Source organism: Lampetra fluviatilis, chromosome 1, assembly GCF_964198595.1.
Source record: "Lampetra fluviatilis chromosome 1, kcLamFluv1.1, whole genome shotgun sequence".
Lineage (NCBI taxonomy): Eukaryota > Metazoa > Chordata > Hyperoartia > Petromyzontiformes > Petromyzontidae > Lampetra > Lampetra fluviatilis.
This window is the reverse complement of record NC_136275.1, coordinates 10,047,310-10,068,238: the sequence shown is the minus strand read 5'-3', so window position 1 is coordinate 10,068,238 and position 20,929 is coordinate 10,047,310. Positions and strand designations below refer to the sequence as shown.

Below are 20,929 nucleotides of genomic sequence, written 5' to 3'. Positions count from 1 at the left end.
GTGTTACCACTACACAACCAATCACGCCGCGCTGCCACACGATCACTCCCTCTCAAGCGCGTCACCGGCACACAGCCAATCACTACCACATAACCCATGACCCCGCGCTGACCCCTGATCCTTCACCGTCAGCGCGCGTCACCAACACACACAGCCAATCACTACGCGCTGACACACGATCCCTACCCCAGCGCGTATCACCACTACACGTGTGGGAGGAAACCGGAGCACTTGGAGAAAACCCACGTGTGCGCGAAATAGTCTCTAAGCCACTGAAAACCTTTTACAAAACCAAATTCAGACCTGGAAGGGGACATGAAAGGGACGTGTTTGCCTGTGGCTCTGACCTGCTTATATAATAACACCAGCCTTTTGCCCGTCCAAGGAAGGGTGTATTGCAGTAAATCTGTAACTTGCAAGCTAAAAGCAGACCGCGACGTGATATATTCGCTGCATAAATGCGTGTGCAATTTGTAAGGGGGCGGTGACACGGATCTATTTCATTTTAAGGTGATAATCCCTTGTCCATCATGACGTCCTTTTTACTTCGATGTCTCAACAGCGTTACGGAGATCACGTGACGTGAGGGTTCTGCCTTTGTAGTGAGGGCTGTGAGTTGACGCCGAGAAGGGGGGGAGGAGGCGCCTCGCCCCCCACATGTGGAGTGACGTCAGCCGCTAATTATTATTAATGAGGGGGGTCCATGTGGAGGACGTAACCTGTTAATGATTATTCATGAAGGGGGGCTGGTCGATGTGGAGTAACGTCATGAGCGTTAAGGACAGACATTCCTGGGTGATTATCGTAGGTATGATGGTTGGGAACAGAGGTGTAAGGGGCCGTCCGTAAATGACGTCACGCGATTTTGGACGATTTTTGACCCCCCCCCCCCTAGTCACACGTCGTCACAAAAAGTCAGACCCCCCATAAAATATGACGTCATAAAGCTCTGCCCCCCCCCCCAAAAAAAAAACATGCTTCAAATCGCCTTTTAGCGTCATCTGGTTCATCACCATGTGAGACTAGGCTCTAAGAAAAGCTGTCTTGGGTGTGAACCAATCAATTTCAAGGACAGTGCAAACATTATCAGAGTTGTGTTTTTTGTTTGCATTCCGACCGCAGGTATTGTGCTCAATGCAAACATGACTCCTTGTAAAAAAGGTGTCAGTTTTGTTGCCAGATAAAAGGGTAAAAAAACAATTATCATGCTTCAAATCGCTTTAGACTATTGTAATTGTAGTGCGTATTTAATGTGGCGCTGCACTCTGATGTTGTAGGTAGAAAATATGTATTAATAAGTCTATTTAATTAAGTAGAACGTGTTGTCTATATTTATTTAAAGTTGCGAATTTTGATGTGACGTCACATTCCCCCCCCCCCTTCGTCACACATCGTCACAAATATCTGACCCCCCCCCCTAGGTGCGTGACGTCATTTATTGACGGCCCCATAACCGGTGTTACTATGCTATTTGAATGCCATTGGATACAAGAGGTGTTTGTTCTAGATTTGAAGCTTTCGTGACTGCAAGGATTCATACTCTTAGGTTTTTTCGGTAAAGACACGTAGGTAAAAAATAAAAATACAAAATAAAAATCATAGAAATCGTAATAGAAATAAAATAATAAATCACGAGGTGTTTGGTTTGAGAGATTGTCTGCGTTCTAGTGCCCTCGAGTGGCCAATCAAATGACTCGCCAACGCAAAGGCTGCTGCGTCTCGTTTGATGTGGGTTTTCCCCGTGCTGTACCCCTCTGTACCGTCTCGTTTGTTCCGACCAATAATACATTTGTGCCTGGGATATGTCGCTAAAATGACCCGCGATCAAATCGCCCGGCGTGTAGAAGTCACAAACGTTTTCGTGTAAGACCCGACGCAGACGCTCCCTTCTGGATTTGATGTTCTGCTAAGCTTTGGGGCCGTCCATAAATGACGTCACGCGATTTTGGACGATTTTGACCCCCCCCCCCTCTCGTCACACGGCGTCACAAAACCTCAGACCCCCCCCCCCTTAAATATGACGTCACAAAGCTCTGCCCCCCCCCCCCCAAATAAAACATGCTTCAAATCGCTTTAAACTATTGTCATTGTAGTGCGTATTTAATGTGGCGTTGCTCTCTGATGTTGTAGGAGAAAACATTTATTAATTTAAAGTATATTTAATTAAGTAGAACGTGTTGTCTATATTTGTTTAAAGTTGCACATTTTGATGTGACGTCACATTTTTCAAACCCCCCCCACGTCACACATCGTCACACATGTCTGACCCCCCCCCCCACAGGTGCGTGACGTCATTTATGGACGCCCCTTTATGGATACAACCCTTAAACCGCAGCAGATAATTGATGCACACGTGGAACATGAAACATTCTCTGGTGTGCGACCGTGGGGTGACCCAGAATAATAGACCTTGGGGCATAAAACGACTCAATAATGCCCGATTCACAAACACAGTGGCTTTGGCCGTGTCCAATTAAGATGAACACGTAATTCTTGGTTCTTTCGGTAAAGTCACGTAGAAGGGAAATAATAAAATAATAAAACAATAAAATTCTCACGACGTTTCGATTGCAACACAAGCAATCATCATCAGGTGTGAAAACCACCGAAAAAACCAAGAATATGAATCCCTGCAGTCACGAAAGCTTTAAATGGAATATTCTTGGTTTTTTCGGTAAAGTCACGTAGGTAAAACATTAAATTAATAAAAGTAACAAATTTTTGTTTTTACTTTTATTAATTTTAATAATAAAGCTAAAATGTTATTTATTTATTACTTTTCTTTTTTTACCTACGTGACTTTACCGAAAAACCTAAGAATATGAATCCTTGCAGTCACGAAAGCTTCAAATCTTTAAATCGAAATTTAAGATGAACACGTTACGTTTTGAAGCCGAATCGTGAGTAGAATCGATTCACCGATACTGAATCAACGAGAATCGATTCCTTCAGAAACCCCAACACAACCGGAAAAACATACCCCTGCCAAGAGTTACATTACCCAGTTCGCATTGGCACGGCCCGCGACACTTCCCGAGCGCTGATTGGTTGGTGGGATGCGCGTCCCCCCCTCCCACAGCAATTTGACCAATGAGATTTCGCGAGGGGGGGGGGGCGCTTGCTTAAGCGTGGGATCAAATGTAATCGTGACGCTGGTCGTCTTCGTTGCTGGGATCGTGAGAGTCTGCGTTGGTTGTTGTTGTTTGTTCTTGGTAGTTGTGTGTTGGTTTGTGTGTTGGTTGTGTGTCTGCGAGTCCTGTTGTTGGTTGTCTTTGAGCTGGTGGTCGTGCTCGTCGTGGCCGACTTGTGCTAGCTTTGGCACCCGTTGTGTGTGGCGGTGATTAAGTGCTGAAAGTGGCCCAGGTCGTGGTGGTTTTTTGGTGTTTTTCCCTCCGTCCGCGCACTTGTCGTGGTGGTGGCTGCGTTGTCGGTCGTGAGTCTCTGCAGCACCATGCCGCTCTTCGGGAAGAAGAAGGAGAAGGGCAAAGAAGAGAAGCAGAGAGGTGAGGGATGTCGTCGGCAGCTGTGATCTTATCCACTGCTGGATGAACGGTCACCCAAACCCGTCAACGCCTCGCGCGGTCTCTCTCAATGTAACACTCCAACGAGCCCGATGTTCATCATCATCGTTTCATCTCTCGGGGGGGGGGATGGATTATATTGTCTCCGTCGCGTTCCCATTCCATCTCCTTGGCTGTGCTGTCACGGCGTCGTTTGTCTCGACCATCAGCTGTTCTAATCGCCGCTTCTGCCCATGCCCCAAGCCCTCTGAGCAGAGTAACAAGTTGGTGAACTTCAATTTGTACTCCGCGTTCTTCTACTTCTTCTCGTTCTCGGTGGAATTGCAATCACGCGCCCCTCCCTCTACACTTCGTTGCGCGCTTAGCTGGCAATGTTCCATGATTTTGTCATGATTTTGTCATGGAACATGTTCAACAAACCTTACTAAATTATTTTGTCATGGCACATGTTCCACAAACCTTACTAAATGCTTTTTTTAATTGTTTTATATTAATATTATTTTATTATTTCCCTTCTACGCGACTTTACCGAAAGAACCAAGAATATTAATCCCTGCAGTCACGAAAGCTTTAAATCAAGATTTAAATGATTTTGTCATGGCACATGTTCCACAAACCTTACTAAATGATTTTGTCATGGAACATAGTTGTGTAGCCGGTAATAAGCACGTTCATATCTCGTGCCACTTGAGATGTGTTCGGGTGTAAGCACTGCTATTAGTGGGTTTTCATGCGCGTTTGTTACACGGATGGAAAAATTGGTTGTCCACCGGTGTAAACTAACCATCGTCTGAACATCGCCAGGCATGATGCGCGCATCTCCTTCGTGAATGTAAACTTAATAAGTAATATTTAAAAATATTTTTTTTAAAACACGCTTTCATGAAATGTACCGTACTTGTAATGGCAGAACTCCACGACTCTAGGAAGTGGGCCCGAAGCTTGCCATAACGTCAGGGACTGTGGTGATTTACAGCCAACGTTAGTTGAGCGTGGACAATTAGACCCAAGCCGAAACGTAAGATATAAAAAAGATTGCTTAAAAATATATATTAATTTTAATGATAGAATATGGTATTGTCATCAGTATGACATAACTATACCAAGTTTGCAGTCGATACCACATTAGGAAGTGTGTTAAAATTGAGTTACAAGATTTGAGGATACGACAACAGACCAAGTTGAGGATACAACAGACGGAGTGAGTTAAATAAAAGAGTGTAAATAATAAAATACAGCGCCACAGCGGTGCGATTGTGGCCATGCAACCCAAACTAGGGGGACAATATTATAGTGAACCATTGTAGGAGAAGCAAAACTACACGAACTCTCACTCTCTCTCCTGAAGCCCTCTCGTGGCTCGCAGCAGACCTCGACATTGGCATGAAGCTCCTGAACACATTGCTGCTGCCGCTGCTGCCATAATGCGCAAGAATATAAGGCCAAGGTGCAGACCCAATTGCTTTCTCATGCCACGAGCTGGCAGAGATAGACACCTTGGAAGAGACACACATATATAGATGCCGTGTATATTATCCTGTAATCGCTGCGAGCGGTGAGTATACATTGGATAGCGTGTAAATGTATACCCTAGTGAACCTTTTGAAAACCTCAAGAGGTTGTCCTTGTATCATGCGTGTGAATGTGCCAGGTGGATGCCTGGAGTTTATCAGATTGGTGTGGCAGCCTTGATAAGCACGTGATCCAATCCCATAATTTATTTCCTGGAAATACTGTAACTGTTTCCTTTAAAGCGAAATAAAATCTTACCCTTATTTAACTCCCGCGAATGATTGAGTCACCCCGAAGATGTTAGAGTGTTTCAAGTAATATAAAAAAAAATACAATTCAATAACTATCATAAATAGAGAACATGTATGTGATGTGCTATAATAAATATACAGGCACAGTGATCTACGTGGACGTGGGTCTGATAAAAGATGATACAGTAAATGCGAATATGACATTTCCCATGCTAATACTAAATATAAACACGTAGGCTTTCGTGACCAATATTATCCATAGCGTTTTTTTTGGGTTGGCGTAAATGTGTCGTTAAAACTGCCATCATCCGATACAGCCAATTATGTTTAGCTACTAATTGTAGACAAACCCACATTTACAATTCGATTGGGTTTACTCTCCAACACTGTACTAGTGACGAATTGGCATCTTTTGTTGTCGTGACAAACCTTACTAATTAGCTGTGTCAGGTGGTGGCGGTTTTAACGACACATTTACGCAATATAACAAAAACGTATGGATAATACTAATTATACTCACGTGGGATGTAGGTTAATATATACTATACCTCGTGTATACCAGAACTGAATGATACCATGTATTCTGGACCAGGATATGAACCCACAACGTTGCGCACATTTGCGGGTTATAACACATCGAGGAACAATGTTACGTAATTCCAAAGTTTAAGAAATACCACGTGGTTTCAAAGAATGTCACTCATCCGCACGTGAATGATGAGTCGCATCCGCTGAAAACATACACCCTCAAGAGTTGTAAACGGTCCTGAAGCAATAGTAATAGGTTTTTACCCTTTAAACTGGTACAAAAACTGACACCTTTATACAAGGGATCATGTTTGCAATAACCACAACACAAGCAGTCAAAATGCACCAATGGACACTAGGTTCCAAGAAAAGCTGTCTCGGGTGTGGATCAATTAACTTCAAGGACAGTGTTTATCATTATCAGAGTTGTTTCTTTTTGTTTCTCTGTCGCTATTATGGTCATCTTGGTAATCCTTGTTTCGATCATGGCTGCAGTCTAGTGACTCTTCTGCTTTTATTTCTTGGAGCAGTATCGTGTTGCACGTGGGAGACTGGTTTTACGATCATTCCCGTTTGGGATATTGCCATCTACCCTGGTTAGTACAAACTTTTGAATAATTCAAGACTGCGGAGTGTGACATTTTAGGTTGTGACTTTTTTCACGTGTAGGCAGGTCCATGTTGTCCAGTGTTTTATTGTCTAGCATGTTTTTATCTATTTATTTGTTGCCTCTGCGTGCGCTCGAAAAACTGGCGTTAACCTTATCTGGAATCTCGCCATCGTGACCGGATTTACGCAGCTGGAACAAACGTTGGCACATTGTATATTACGTACCTGCATTTCTGCTGACTGACTGGCCTTGATCATTGTCTATGCAACTCACATGGCGCTGTTACTTAAGAGATATGAATATTTAGACTGCAGGAATTTGATGAGCTATGAAGCTCTTTATCACAGATGTTTATTCCCCCCCCCAGCGTGTGGTTTGTTTCGCCTCAGTCTGTCAAATGCCTCAAGTCTAATGCCACTTGTAGTGACGCGGTGAAATCCTGTGGCACGCAAAGCATCCAAGGAAGCAGATTTGTGAAATTCCATCTACAATAGATCTGCATTACACGTCCACGCGGACAAATATTGACATTCACAGTGAGGGCACCTTGTGCACATGGAAATTGCACCATGACTGATGTACAACCCAGCTCGGTGGCTGGGTTGGAGAAGGTGCTCATCCAAGTAGGCATTTACAGCGTTGGGCCAGATTCTCATCATGATGAAATTGAGTGTGTTGTTTTTGATATTTTCCCCAATTAATGATATTAGATATCTGGAATGTGTTTGTGGCGTGAGCACTTGTCATTCTGATAATCTGGTGCATTATGTATCGTGAATTCCACATGTTAAAGTTGCTTTAGCGACATTTATCAATCTTTACTTTCCATAAATGCATTCCAGACTATGGCATGCGAGAAGCAGTCGTGTCACTCATAAGAACTCATCACCCAACCATACTCGGTAACGGACTGCCAAAAAAGTGCTGTGTTTTGGGAGGAAATTGCATAAAAATACCAGTCCAACAACATGTTCTTATTATCGGCATCCTTTACAATTTTACGTAATTACGATCATATTTTCAAATTCCGTAAATCCACTGATAGATTAAACCCTCCAAGCCATTTGTCAGTCATGAGGGTCGTTTTGACGATACTTTACCACACTGCTCCGTGCAGTTGTAATGCGAGCAAGAACAGGGTGCTTGCTGGCCTCCGCGCCGCTCACACGCGCCGGGGTATTGGGAGGCGGAGCGTGTGGGAGGAGCCACTGCTCACCTCGCTCCAATGGGAGCGGGGTGAACGGGGGGCGGAGGCGGAGGCAGGATAGAAGGTGGAGTTTGGGTCACGTGAGAGAGGGGGATATAAGGAGAGAGCCGGAAGGGGAGAGGGGGAGAGAAGAGAGTGAACCACGGAGGGAGCCACGCTGTCGGTGGAGGGAGAAGTGGCACCATTGCCACGTGGTCGGGGGTCATAGGCGCACTGCGGTCCAGCGTGTGCGGCCAGGCCAGCGGAGCGTTAGGGATCGCACGGAGATAGAGAAAGCCAGCGGAGTGTACGGGGTACCCGAAGGGCGGTGTGGCCAGGGGCGGGTGAGGAGAGAGCACACGGAGGGGCCGACGGAGACGGCGTGGCGAGAGCCACACGGAGCGTGCGCGGGGCGCACGGCGACGGAGACGGCGCAGGTCGGAGCGAGGACCAGCGGGTGCGAGGAAAGAACCCAATAAAGGACCAACGGAGAGTGACATCTTGTGAAGGAGTCCTTTATTACACTGGTGTCAGACGTGAACCAAGATGTCTAAGCATCTTAAAAAGAAGAACGTACCTGCACCATCCTCGGACGACAAAGATGAGCTTCCAATTGAGGCGGCGTTCCCGACGATGGAAGGAGGGGGCGAAGTGCGGACGGGCGACACGCCGGGGGTGCAGGAAATCGTCGGTGCGGCAGGGCCGTCTGCTTCGTCGGGCGCCGAGGAAGGCTGGCGGCATGTGACGGCTCAACTAGAGTTGCTGCGGGCCACGCTGACACAACTGTGCGCCCTGGTGATGACGGCGGCGAGGCCGGATCGCCCGAGCGGGGAGCCGTCCGCCATTGGGGCCCGCGCGACGCTTCCCGCCCTCTCCGCCACGCGGCAAGACACCGCCATCTTGGGCGGGGCCGGGGACGAAGCGCGTGAAGCCGCCATCTTGTCACCGCGGGAAGCCGCCATCTTGTCACCGCGAGAAGCCGCCATCTTGTCACCGCGGGAAGCCGCCATCTTGTCTCCGCGGGAAGCCACCATCTTGTCTACGCGGGAAGACGCTATCGTGTCGCCACTGCCTGGAACACTGTCAGCGGATTACGGCGACTCGGGGACCCGCAGCCATCGTCTGACGACGCTCAAGGAATTCTCCATTGGCGGCCACTGGAGTGCGTTCGCCTGCCGCTTTGAGGCGGTAGTCCAATCTGCAAAATGGATGGATGCGGAGGCTCTAGAAGTCCTGCCGACGCTTCTGGATGACGAATCGGTCAGGTTTTTCCGCTCCATTAAAGCCGCGAGGAAGACTACACTGAAGGCTGTATTTGAAGAGATGGCAGAAGCTTATGAGCCCCCGGACGATGCACATCGCAGGTTTATTCAACGGCAACGGGCTCCGGAGGAATCTCCCGTGGCTTACCGGGGTGCCGTCTTGGAATTGGCTATGGCCGCATACCCGGACACGGGGCCTGACTTGCTAGAGCCTTTGATTTTAGGAAAAATGTTGGAGCTGTCCAGGGATTTGGGCATCCCCATGCCTGTGTGCGGCCACGAACAACTGACCTCCCGGATAGCGGCTAAGTGCCTGGACGCGCAATTCAACCTGCGCCGGTGGAAGCAAGTGACACCCTAGACGGGGAGCCCCAAGATCGAGGGCGGTGCCACGGGATGGGATCCGTCCAAGGCCGTGTACGTGCAGGACGAGAGGGGGCCTGCGGAGTTGACTGCAGCAGCGACCCAGCCGCCTACTCACGGGGGTGCGGAGTTGGGGCCGGGGCCACCGTTGCGAGATCGCCAGGACAGGGGGGGCGCCGGACGACGGCCTGACCTGTTGTGCTTCCGCTGCGGCCGTCGGGGGCACTTCGCCAGGGAATGTTGGGCTCGCCCTCGCCCGCCGCTCCAGCAGAAGGCCCCTGCCAAAGAGGCGACATGTCAAGAACAACCACGACAGGCAAGTCGGTACGCATCAGACACCCGGCAAGGCCTGTCACCTCATGCATTATTTTCGCCGCGGGGTCCGGATAATGTTACTAACGGGGGAGCGTTGGAAGGGCCGCGTCGCTCGCTGACGCAGTGGCGTAAATTGGCACGGAGGGTGGTTGCGGCCGCTACCGGGTCGTCCACTGTGCCGGGTTCCATCCAAGGGGTGGACGTGCGTATTTTGGTGGACTCGGGTGCGTCCGCGACCATTATCTCAGACGTTATATTTCACCTCCTGTCCATTCCTCCGGAGCGGGTGCGACCGGTTTACGACTCGTGCATAGCGGCAAATGGGGGAAGTATGGGCATTGTGGGTCAGGTGGACGCCAGCATAGCGGTTGGGGGTGTTTCGGTTTCTAGGACGGTGTTGATTTCTAGGTCCCTCGCGGTGCCCTGCCTGTTGGGAACGGATTTCCTGGCGAAAATGCCCATTCAGATTAGGGTGGATCAGAATTGTATCCAATTACCGGGGGGCCGCTGCGTTATTGGAAACCAGTGCCGGGAATCGAGGGGGCGGCAGGTGTGTTGTCGCCGTCCAATGCTATAACGGGGTGCTTGACGCTGGTCGGGGCGCAGACGATTATTCGGCCGGGTCAACCCCCGTTTTTACAAGTGTTGAATGGGACCGCAGATAATGTTAGTGTGCCGGCCGGAACGGTTTTAGCTCATGCTACGACTGCTTTCACGGCCCATGACGGTGGGGGCCTCCGGGGCCTCGTAGGGGGGGTCTCGACCTCCACGGCATAGGACGATCGCTGGATTGCAGAATTGTGCTGGGAGAATGTGTCCTTAACTGGGGACCAACGGTCGTGCTTCGCACGCTGTTGGGAAAGTATTCCGACGTTTTTAGTTTGGACGATTTCGATTTGGGACGCACTTCTCTGCTCTCCTACCATATTGATACGGGGAATGCCGCTCCGATTCGGATGAACCCGCATCGGTTGAGTCCGTCGGAGCAGGATCATATACGGGGCGCGGTGGAGGATATGCTGGCCGCCGACATTATTTCCCCGTCTAACAGTCCGTGGGGTGCTCCAGTGGTCCTTGTGAAGAAAAAAGATGGGAAATTGCGGTTTTGTGTCGATTTTCGCAGGTTGAATAAAGTGTCGGTTGCGGACGCGTACCCCCTGCCGCGTATGGATGATTCCCTCGATGCCTTGTCTGGGGAAAATTTTTTTTCTACTCTCGATCTTTCATCGGGATTTTGGCCACTTCCCCTGGACGAGTCCTCGAAGGAAAAGACTGCTTTCCGTACGCCGCAGGGCTTGTTTCAATTTAATTGTCTCCCCATGGGCTTGAACGCCGCCCCGGCGACGTTCCAGCGATTGATGGAACTCGTGTTGACCGGTCTGCAGTGGGACACGTGTCTGATATATTTGGACGATGTTATCGTCTTCAGCCGCACGTTTGAGGAACATGCGGAGATTGGACGCGGTGTTTGCGAGGATGCGTTCCGCTAAATTGAAGTTTAAGCCTAAAAAGTGTCACCTGTTGCAGCGATCCGTGCGCTATTTGGGCCACATAGTCAGCTCGGACGGGGTGGCCACGGACCCGGAAAAGACGGCGTGCGTCCGAAACTGGCCGACTCCGGCTTCTGTGGGGGACGTGCGTCAGTTCGTCGGGTTCGCTTCTTATTACCGCAGGTTCGTACCTGACTTTGCCACGATCGCGAGGCCATTACACCTCCTTACGGCAAAGGGCCGGAGGTTCAGTTGGGGACCGGCGGAGGAGGCGGCATTTCAGAGCCTACGCGATCGTTTGGCTTCGGCACCGACGCTGGACTATCCGGATTTTACTCGGCCATTTATCCTGGATACCGACGCAAGTGACACGGGATTGGGGCCGTCCTGTCCCAATCTAGGGACGGTGTCGAACGCGTAGTGGCTTACGGAAGCCGCGTGCTGTCTCCGGCGGAGACCCGCTACTGCGTTACTCGTCGGGAACTCTTGGCCATAGTACATTTTCTTCGCCAATACCGGCCGTATCTATACGGCCGTACGTTTATTGTGCGCACGGATCATGCTGCTCTGCAATATGCCCTAAGGGTTGATCAACCATCTGGCCAATTGGCACGATGGTTGGAAACCCTGCAGGAGTTTTCATTTGAAATTCAGTACCGGAAGGGATCGCATCACGCGAACGCGGACGCACTTTCTAGATTGCCGCAGGGGTCCCCGTGCGCTTGCACTTTGGGGACAAATAGGTGCACGTGGGTTTCGCTGCCACCTCGGCCGGTTATGTCCACTGTGGAGGTGCCTGAGGCTCCCGCGTGTCCAGAGCCGGCTGATGGGGTTTTGAATTTGCCACGTTCGGTATGGGTTCGCGAGCAATTGCTTGATGACTCGCTGGGGGCCTTGTGGGGTCGGGCTGCGAAGGTAAGGGGTTGGCCCGCTATCCGATGGGACGCCGGGAGCTGCTCTCCGGGATGGCTTATTGATGTGGAGAGAAGGCTTGCACGATCGCTGGCGTCTTGTTGTGCCGGTGTCGCTGCGATATGAATTGATTCGGATTCTGCATTCGGAGAAGTTATTACATCTCGGAGTGCAGAAAACCTTGTTGACGTTACAGCGGGATTATTTTTGGCACGGCATGACGACTGATGTCGTCCGGCACATTCGGGCGTGCTCCGACTGTGCCCGACGGAAACCGCCTAAACATCCATGTTTTTCCAGTGCAGTCCATACAGGTGTCACGGATTAATGAATTAGTGGCGTTGGATATTTTGGGACCCTTTCCGCCGTTCGCTCGGGGTAACAAATTTTTATTGGTTGGAGTGGAATATCTTTCCCGCTGGCCGATGGCCTGGCCCTTAGCCGATCAGTCAGCGGCGTCTATCACGGAGGCGTTCCTGTTCGGATATGTAATGGACAAAGGGGCACCGGAAAGGTTGCTTACGGACCAAGGGCGAAATTTTTCTTTGAAATTATTGGCTGAGGTGTGCGCTGCACTGGGGACCAAGAAGGTACGGACGTCTCTTTACCATCCGCAGACCGATGGGATGGTTGAACGTCTTAATCAGACCCTATCGGCAATGCTCTGTCATACGGTTAGCGAAAAGCAGGCTGATTGGGATTTGCATATCCCTGGGGTTCTCTCCGCGTACCGGATGACGCCATGTACGGCCGCGAGAACGTGCCGCCGGTTGACGTGCAGCTGGGCACGGGGGTAAAGGGTCCTGTTAAGCCTTTCCTCGATTATATGTTCGTCGCGTGGCTGAAGCGCGCGAGGGGTCCCGATTGGCTACTGCCAAGACCCAGGCCCGGAACGAACGTTGTGCACGACGCTCGCATGGTGAGTCCCCCTGGCGGGTGGGGGACATGGCCTGGCTGCACTGCCCGCAGGTACCGGTGGGGACCTCCCCTAAGTTGCATAGGCCGTGGCAGGGGCCGGTGGTGCTTATTGAGGTTCCTAGTCCGCAGTCCGCGCGTGTTCGGTTCGGATCGCGGCGTTGGTACGTTCATACGTCCCGATTGAAACCCTATGTGGCCCCGCGGACGGATGCGTCATCTCCTAATGTTGCCTTGCCGGTGTCTGTCGCGACCGACGCACCACTGACTTTGCCTGTTCAACCTGCAAGCGCGCCTGTCGTGCCTCCTGTAGACGGACCGGCGGTGATCCTGCCGGACATGGTGATTCCTGCTCCGGGTGGGCCTACCACGGCGACGGGGACACTTGACCCCGCTGCCCCTACAACCCCACCTCGGGCGCAGTTGCGGGAGGGCTCGATGACGGGCCTCTTTGGGGAACGGGACGCTGGGGGTGACGGGCCTCCAACAGCGGCGGGCGGTTCCAGTCCCGCCGCTCCTTAAACCCCGTCAAGGCCACGGTCCCTTCCCTTTCGTTAATTGTTATTGTTCTTCTCTCTGTTGTCTTCTTATGCCTGTGTGTCATGTGTTGCTCGCATTATTGTTGTTCTGTTGCAGCCGAGGACGGCTGGCTTTTTCATCAGGGGGGGAGTCGTGTAATGCGAGCAAGAACAGGGTGCTTGCTGGCCTCCGCGCCGCTCACACGCGCCGGGGTATTGGAAGGCGGAGCGTGTGGGAGGAGCCACTGCTCACCTCGCTCCAATGGGAGCGGGGTGAACGGGGGGCGGAGGCGGAGGCAGGATAGAAGGTGGAGTTTGGGTCACGTGAGAGAGGGGGATATAAGGAGAGAGCCGGAAGGGGAGAGGGGGAGAGAAGAGAGTGAACCACGGAGGGAGCCACGCTGGCGGTGGAGAGAGAAATGGCGCCATTGCCACGTGGTCGGGGGTCATAGGCGCACTGCGGTCCAGCGTGTGCGGGGTGCGGCCAGGCCAGCCGAGCGTTAGGGATCGCACGGAGATAGAGAGAGCCAGCGGAGTGTGCGGGGTACCCGAAGGGCGGTGTGGCCAGGGGCGGGTGAGGAGAGAACACACGGAGGGGCCAACGGAGACGGCGTGGCGAGAGCCACACGGAGCATGCGCGGGGCACACGGCGACGGAGACGGCGCTGGTCGGAGCGAGGACCAGCGGGTGCGAGGAAAGAACCCAATAAAGGACCAACGGAGAGCGACATCTTGTGAAGGAGTCCTTTATTACACACTCACCACCGAATACTCGCCCCTTAAGCCATGAGAGTACTCTGTTCATACCACAGTGCACAAACTACTGTGCCACCACTCTACCAAATTTGAAAACACATAAAAATTCTACCTGACATTTTATATTATTCCAGCAAAAATTATACCTCATCTTAATTGTGCATCACCACCAAAACAGAAAGCCATGCATTGATCATCATCAGCCTTGATCAATCCACTGCTGAATAAAAAAGGGCTTCTTCCAAGCCATCGTGACCTCTCGTGGCCCTGCGATGCAACAATTTGCCTAAGCATTTGATAGCTGACGATGAAAGTCCTTTGCATTTTCCCTGTGCAGGGCCTGCATACCCAACCCAGGCGGCCAGTCCTTACCCTGTGCAGGCAGCCTCTGCCTACCCTGCTCAGCAGCAGGTGCCCCCACCGATGGCGTACGCTGGTAACGCTGGACCCCCGGGACTGTACTACCCACCACCCTCGTATTCCAGCGTGAGCACAGTAAGCAAACACGCCCACCTGCCACACACAACAGCAGTACACGCATGTATGTTTATTGCATATATTAGCACCTCCGATTTAGCACGGTTGGCTAGGTATGGTGCTAAAGGAGTTGAGCATATATATACACATGTATAGGCATCAGTAAATATTAACAACAGACGGGTTCCTGAAAGGTTTGCCACGAAAGCAAAATTCTGTTTCTTGAACCCTATTTTCCCATTTTCGTCCATTATGTAATTTGAGATGCGTTCCAATGGAAAACCTTTATAAAGGACACATTTAATTGAAAAAAATCGTTAATTTTATCATAATATGAATATTACTCAAGCCACAACATAAAAAATACTGCACAGTACCAGAACAAGCTAAGTTTGGGTGGCATTATGAGTGCAAGAAACCACTACAGTGTGAAAAACACATGTAAAAACGACTTCGAGAACGACTTGGAGATGCAAGAAATGTATGGGAGGACAAGACAAATGGTGCATAGTTCGATTTCCACCCCCCCCCCCAAATAATTATTTGAAGATTCAACATTCGTGAATGCAAATTTAACGTAACTTATATCGAAATCATATTCTTGGTTCTTTCGGTAAAGTCACATAGAAGGGAAATAATAAAACAATATAAATATTAAACAATATTCTCACGACGTTTCGACTGCAACACAAGCAATCATCATCAGGTGTGAAATCCACAGCAAGAAAATTTGAAAAAAGTGGCGGTTTTTCACACCTGATGATGATTGCTTGTGTTGCAGTGGAAACGTCGTGAGAATTTGTATTGTTTTATATTTATATAATTGTATTATTTCCCTTCTACGTGACTTTACCGAAAGAACCAAGAATATGAATCCCTGCAGTCATGAAAGCTTTAAATCAAAATTTATATCGAAATCGTTCCCCAATTTAGAAATTACGTAGTGAAATTCCGTATTAGTTGCCGTATAACGAGGGATGACCGTACGATACGATACGATGTACAGTGTGTGTAGTGTTTGTGTTAGCGTACAGATACAAAGATAAAACGTTCTGAAGGGACATTCGTCATGTCCGTTGGTTTGAGGGAATCGCCTCTCCTCCACTACCACAACACTAAATTGATATCTTTGGCACCATTGTACATTTAGCCTCCTGGTCCATGTATTATCCTAAACGTTTTAAAAAAGAGGTGTGATTTTAGACTGTAACATGATAAAGAGACCTCTTGAATGTCAATCGATTTAATTAACAAGTGAACACCACTTACAAATAATTTCACGTGCATTATTTTGAAAAACGCAAACACCAGATTTCATTGTGTATCATTTTTTTTCGATTTAAAGCTTTCGTGACTGCAGGGATTCATCTTGGTTCTTTCGGTAAAGTCACGACAGACCTGTTCTTCACCTGAGGACGTCTGTTTGCGTTGTGGCCGAAACGTCGTGAGAATTGTTTTATTATGTTTTATTTTTATTATTTTATTATTTCCCTTCTACGTGACATTACCGAAAGAACCAAGAAGATGTGTATCATTCGTTCATGAAACCCATATCTACTGGACCTAATGTGCAACTGTCTGTTTGTCACAGGCTGCCCCACCACAAGCTTCCCCCATGGGTTACGAGAATCATCCCGCCGGTTACGGTGCCCCCCCTCCGATGTATTCACCTTATGCCGCTGCCCCACATGCTGCTTACCAATACCAGCCGGTACCCGCTGCTGCGAATGGCAACAGCACTGTCTTCGTGCCCAATGGGTTTGATGCGGGAGCCCGGTTTGGCAATGGGTCCATGCCCAATGTTCCGGTAAGGACCAGCTGCAATCATAGTTTTTCCCTTTGGTACTATTATTACAAACTCTACCTAATATATAAACAGGAAATACAAAGAAAGGATCCAGGCAGCAGCCTTTTTTCAGAGTAGAAAGAGAACAGGCAGGGAAAGAATGGTATAGTAAGAGATGTATTTTGCAATCTTGATCATGACAAAATTTGGTGTCGTTGGTCAATTATAGTGTTGACACTATTATTATCAGTCATTTGATAGCACACTTGGTTAGAAATATAAACAAGTAATCACTTTTAGAAGAAATTAAAATAAGAAAACATCTGCTATATCGCATTATATTATCAGTGGCACTCTTCACATCAAGCAAATGCATCTCCTCAGCTGTTGCGTATACCTTAGCGATGGTCTTGGTTACATGTTCAGAGAAAGAATCCAAACTAAAACAGACCGCTATTACCGCGTAGATGCATACCTATGTTGTGTGGTGCACAAAGATGTCCCACGCTTAACGAGTGATAACAAATGGAGTTCACATTACGGGCAAGCGCACTCTAGCCTGTACATCTTAATGCTACGCCACTAGCCCTCCTGCAAGACACTTTAAAGTTGTAGTTTCCCACCAACTCAGCTACTCGTTTTTTTTGTTGCGCATGTGACTTTATTTAGCAAATCTAACCAGTGCCCGTGTCTCTTCATTGTTCAGCCCCCTCCCCCTGGCTACGCTCCCAATGCTGCTCAGATGGCGTCCATGCAGGGCCAGACCGTGGTGATGGGACAGAGGAAGAGCGACTGGTTGGAGGGAGGCTCCAGCGGGGGCGTCACCTTCTTTTAATGCCACACAGGGGGCCCTGCCCCGAGGGCTGCTCCAGTTGCAGAAATTATTTTTTTCAAGAAACATGGTGACCATAAATCAATTTTCACTCAAAAGTTCAGAGTTCTAACAGATTGGCTGCAACTGTTGCTTACACTAAACTCTTACACACACGCACGTGGCCTTTGATGGGCGATTGTTGGACGTAATTGCCCTTAATTTCCAAAATGACACAATATGGTCAAGTATTCCATTATTCCGCTTCGCAAAAGTTATGATGATTCTTTTTTTAATACTGTACTGGGTATGCACATTGATATTGTACTAGACTAGTTTTTATGTCACTAATTATGATTATTATCTTTTGGTGGCTCTTACTGTATAAAGTTGTTTTTGATGTTGGTGGGTATTGGGGGGAGTTTAAATATTTGTGTTCCTGATGAAGTTTATTTATCGTACTCTGTACTCTTAAATAATGCAAAATGTGATTTTTCTCGTCATTGAGCATAATAAAACATTACTTTAAAAATGTGCTTTTCTCTGGCTTATATTATTGGCGTGAGTTGAATGGGTGCACTTATGTTCTGTAAGTATGACACGTCAAGATGCACTGTTAGGAATTGGTATTAAAGTGCATATTTGTTCAAAACATAGTAATTTAACATCTCAACGCCAACTAGTTTGTAAACGGGTGCATCAGGCACATAAGCGATGGTACAATACAACCAAGTTCAATGCAACACTATGCCTTGCCTTTTCCTCTGGGATGCATGTGGGTTACTTGGCTGAGAATACAGCACACTCCGTCTTATAGACCAATCCACAGCATGTATTTGATGGAACGAGCCAGTGTTGGCCAGAACTGAGCCTTCGGAAGGGAGAAAACGTCGTTCTGTCAGCTGAATGTTTGCCATGAAACTACAAGCGGGCTGGGAAAGCCTTGGACGTGTTAACATTCCCAATGCTGTACTCAGGTGGGTGGGTGGTAATCGTTCGACCCATGATATTGAGGTCCGTGCTTGATGGTTATGTCAGAATCAGAATCTTTATCTTGGAGAAATACGATTTATGTTGAACTTCTTTTGCACCGTACACGGTCAACTGTGCTAATTGAAAGTGCGATGAGCTATGAAGCTATTTTTCTTCCACATGTCCAGTAGGTCAGAAAGTTACAAAAAACATGAAAAAAACTCGTGAAAAATATAGGAAAGGTAAGCAAATCACTAAAAATAATTGAAATATATAAGTTCAATTTGCATAAGTACAGCAATTCTCAAGCTTGGGCAACTGCAAAACAACAACAAAAGCAGTCTTCGACCACACGAGGGACAACAGTCCCTCAATAAAATTGCACATTAAAATTGAACTTGATAAATGGGTAAGAATGAAAATTACTCGTCACATTCGCAAATTCGGTTGTATCCAGCACTAACCTTCTGCTTCAGGATATTTTTCGAAGGATTTACAATGTTAAGGGAGGGAAAAAAAGTTGTTCCAAAACGTTGGCGCTGTAACGGTAAATGCTTTGTCACCTAATCCAATTATTGTTCTTGGTATCGTACGCAGTCCTGTATATCATTGCAGCGTAACTTGTCAACAATCCAACTACCTTTGGCAGGACCCGAGTGAAAACTAGTCCTGCGACCAGGTGAGGCTTTCCTGGGTAATCAAGCATAACCACTCGTACTATATTCGACAAAAGTTTTGCTGGCTGGCTGGTGTGATAGTCGCATCAAAAGGATGAACAAGCTGCTCGTAATCATAAAAAACAATAGTTGGCCAACACCGCTCGGGCACCGCGGTTACACCGCGTCTGCTGAAGTGTACATCTGTGTATCATACAGGTCTTTTTTGGGTTAGATCGCGTAAATATATAAATATGTTAGAAGATGTTAGAGTAGGTTTAAAGTAATATAACAGATACAAAAAAATACAATTCAATAACGTTAATAATGTTAATAAATGCATGCGATGCAATATAAGAAATACACAGGCGAAGTGATCTATGTGGACGTGGGTCTGATAAATGATGATACGGTACATGCGAATATGAAATTTTCCATGCTAATACTAAATATAAAACGTAGGCTTTCGTGAACAATATTATCCATAGAGGTTTTTTTGGGTTGGCGTAAATGTGTCGTTAAACCCGCCACCACCAGACACCGCCAATCAGTAAGGTTTGTCACATAAACAGAACGTGCCAATTCGTTACCAGTACAGCACACCGGTGTGTTGGAGAGCAAAGCCACAACATTTACAATCTGAGTTACTGCCTGTGTCGTGACAGCGGAGTGGGAGACAAAGTTCTTGAGGAGGCACCTTCTTTATTCAACACTTCAGGTTCACAGGTTCGCCCTCGCTACTCCCAAGTCGTCTAGCCTGGCCTTGACACAACCCTGACCAAAATTTGAAAACCGCCAATTTTTTCAAATTTTCTTGCTGTGGTTTTCACACCTGATGATGGTTGCTTGTGTTGCAGTCGAAACGTCGTGATAATTTTATTGTTTTATATTGTTATTATTTTAATGTTTCCCTTCTACGTGACTTTACCGAAATAACCAAGAACATGACTGTGATGTCACCATTCCGTACAGAGCAGCGGAATCGTGGGCGTGGTGTTCGCCGAGTTCACTTACCAGTCAGTCGACTCGACCCATCTCTTCATTGTCCCTTTGGGATCGAGAACATGAACTGCACCTCTTGTTGAGAAACCAACAGAGACTTTAAAGTCATCAGTAGACTCGTACCGGTTATAGAAACGGGGAATATCAACGCAGAGACCGAAGTTGATCGTTCACGGCGACCACAGCGGCTCTTCGGCATTGTGCTGCGACTCGTGGAGGGCTTGGAGGGAGATGTGCAAAACTAGTTTAGTTTTATTTGAAATATTTTTGCAAAGTGATTTGTTACCTTTCCTATAAGTTTGCCCTCCTATCGTGTGTGTTGTATTGGTTGCTGTTGTAACGTGTCCAACATTTGTGAAAAAGAGCTTCATTTCTCATCGGATTCCTGTAGTATAAAAACACATTCCTGCGGAGGGAGCTGGTAAGAACGTTGGGTTGCTCGGTCAATGGCCAGGGTCAACGGCGGCGTGGTGTATTCCGCAAATATGCCCGACTGTGAGGGCGGGCACAAGCCGGCGGGAGTAGGTTAAACGTTGAGTTTTATAAGGGCACCACGGGGTGACCAGCCCCTCCCCACCCAGCCCTTCCCTCCCCACCCAGCCCCTCACTGCACGACGGACGGACACAATAATCCCCTGTGGGCTTGTGTAACCAGAGGTTCTTACCAGTATAAATACTCTTTGGTTATTTCGGTAAAGTCACGTAGGTATAAAATCAAATGATTTATTTTATTTTCTACCTACGCGACTTTACCGAAAGAACTTTACCGAAAGAACCAAAGAGTATGGATTCCTGCAATCACTAAAAATCAAGATATAAAATAAATATTCTGATTCCGGCTGCGGACCCCGGCCGGCCTGGCTCCGCATTCGACTCCGCGATGACTTTGACTGCACCGAAACCTCCAGGAGTGTACACGTAGCAGCACAATAACCACCAAGCCTGTCAACGACAACTCGACTGTGCGTTTGGACGTGCCGTCTGTGCCATGCGGCACAGCGCTGTATTTACTCGGGAGGACGCTTGGCCCGATTCTCAATGGCCGGGCGACGTTCACGAAATGCGACGTCGCGGTAGTCGGTTGAGC

General features: G+C 48.3%; 1 protein-coding gene across 1 annotated transcript; it reads left to right on the top strand.

The window, feature by feature from the left end:
• The first annotated feature begins 3,147 nt into the window (after positions 1-3,147).
• DAZAP2 (DAZ associated protein 2) lies at positions 3,148-17,744 on the top strand. Its single transcript, XM_078855862.1, has 4 exons — positions 3,148-3,503; positions 14,476-14,633; positions 16,207-16,422; positions 17,108-17,744. The coding sequence occupies exons 1-4, from the start codon at positions 3,452-3,454 to the stop codon at positions 17,234-17,236; spliced, it is 555 nt and encodes a 184-aa protein (XP_078711988.1). The 5' UTR covers positions 3,148-3,451; the 3' UTR covers positions 17,237-17,744.
• Positions 17,745-20,929: the final 3,185 nt, after the last annotated feature.